Here is a 1,854-nt window from a genome sequence, read left to right on the forward strand (position 1 = left end):
GCAGCTTGCTTTGGAATAAACTACAAATATAAGCCTGTCATCTGTTTAGATCATCCGTCACAATTGTGTCTTTGTCTCCTTCTGTACACTGAACAAAAAAATCAGCGTAGAAACTATTTTCACTCAGAAAATGTTAAAACTAATGACAGAGACGGCAATTAACACATTGAATCAAGAGTGATTTTTTTTTAAATTAGGACAGAAATTATATCTTTTTAAACACACTGCAATAATCTTTGTTTTATTCAACTTTGTCTGCCTCTCATTTTTACAGTTTTGCACGGTGATGTGGACTTTCCGTCAACTTCCATTGTTTTTACACAGAATGAATAGACTCCATAACTTCTCTAACCCTCACACTGATATTGTTGCACCTTTAGTTTTGAATTAAGACATTTATTATGTTTATTAAGACTTTTTCCTCTCAGACTGTTGGCTGGTCTCCATATTTAGGTCATTCCAGATTTGACAATTTTTAATTGGACATATGCTCTCCTAAATATGAGTAAAACCTCACCCACACACGTATATGAACATTGTGCCCACAAGGGGTCGCTGTTGCTTTGCAGTGATTAAAATTAGATTATAAATGACCATATTTATTGCCACTTATAATTATCGTCAAAACGGTGTAAATGAACTTCTGCCATGCCACATTAATGTTTACTTACTTTCATACTTGGGCACACAGACAGCCATAAACTACCAATAACTTTTTCCATTTGTGTCTCCAACATTTTTTTTTTTTTTTCTAAGGGCAAAATTCTTTCGATTGCTCTAGTAAACGCATACGTTTTGCAGTCTATTAAGAATCTGAAATATGCTATGATATACTGTGTTGTTCAGGTAAAGCTTATTTGCACAGAAGTCTGCGGGGAGCCCTTGATGTGAATGTTGGCGCTTCAGGTGACGCTTTAACCCTGCACCTCAGTTTGGACTTGCCAGTGTCTGCGCTGGAGTGGAGAGGAGAGGATGGCGCAGAAAAACCTCTTCAAACCCTCATGCACTTATTTCTAAGCACACATTTGCTGATGGTATTTGTTTTCTTTTATGCGCTCGTGAATATCAGATGAAGCTTGTCGTCTTTTTTTCTAACATCATCTCCTGAGGAAGGAAACCAGCCAAGTGTTATTCTTCATCTCTGCAGGTTATTCTGAGCGACACCGAGGATATGGAAAGCGCATATGGTGCAATCGTGCGCTTGAGCAACTTGTAGGATGTGCAGGATGATTCCGCATTAGAGGATGTGAGAGCGGATGCAGAGGAAACACAGATCCTGCCTTACGCATCACGCATCAGAGGGAAAAATCCCACAGCAACGCCACCCAACCCGCCAGACTTTACTAGAAAGACAAAAGTAACCAAGGAACCGAAATTAAATTCACTCGCTGCTACCAAACGCCACAATACCGCAGACTGAGCAGTTGGACTCAGCGACGCATGGGAACATACTTCGGATGTGAGAAAAGCACAATATTTGTGAAGGATCTGTCGCGTAACGAGGAGACACAGTGGCATCCTTCGGGATCTTGACAGAGCCTATAAATCCCATCTAATGCGTGACGGGATGCTCGGACTCTCAAGTCTTTTTGACCTGAAGTAAAGTAAACCGACCCCGGTGTGAAGTGAAGAACATTATGATGAATGCTTCTGTATATCCTCCGAGAGCGATACTGGAACTTAATCGCGCAATTTTGTGATCATCTCTCCGCGCGCAAAGGGATCCCTTTTCACTTTCACTGCCCTTCCGTGCCACCCAGTAAGATGGAAGTTTCTCACAGGGGGAGAACAAACATGTTGCGTCTCCATACTCTGCATTTCATTGTAATGCTGCTCAGAGGTAAGTTAAAGAGA

The 1,854-nt window shown here is 41.1% G+C and overlaps 1 protein-coding gene across 1 annotated transcript in view; it reads left to right on the plus strand.

Moving 5' to 3' along the window:
• The first annotated feature begins 1,000 nt into the window (after positions 1 to 1,000).
• The window catches only part of LOC107676622 (transmembrane protein 132C-like), a 253,438-nt gene continuing 252,584 nt past the window's right edge, over positions 1,001 to 1,854 (plus strand). Inside the window, exon 1 of the mRNA XM_016471213.1 lies at positions 1,001 to 1,840. Coding sequence (XP_016326699.1) covers positions 1,645 to 1,840 — 196 coding nt within the window. The 5' untranslated portion in view covers positions 1,001 to 1,644. The remainder of the gene's footprint in view (positions 1,841 to 1,854) is intronic.

Source organism: Sinocyclocheilus anshuiensis, unplaced genomic scaffold (assembly GCF_001515605.1).
Source record: "Sinocyclocheilus anshuiensis isolate Anshui unplaced genomic scaffold, SAMN03320099.WGS_v1.1 scaffold296, whole genome shotgun sequence".
In the NCBI taxonomy this organism is placed as follows: Eukaryota; Metazoa; Chordata; class Actinopteri; order Cypriniformes; family Cyprinidae; genus Sinocyclocheilus; species Sinocyclocheilus anshuiensis.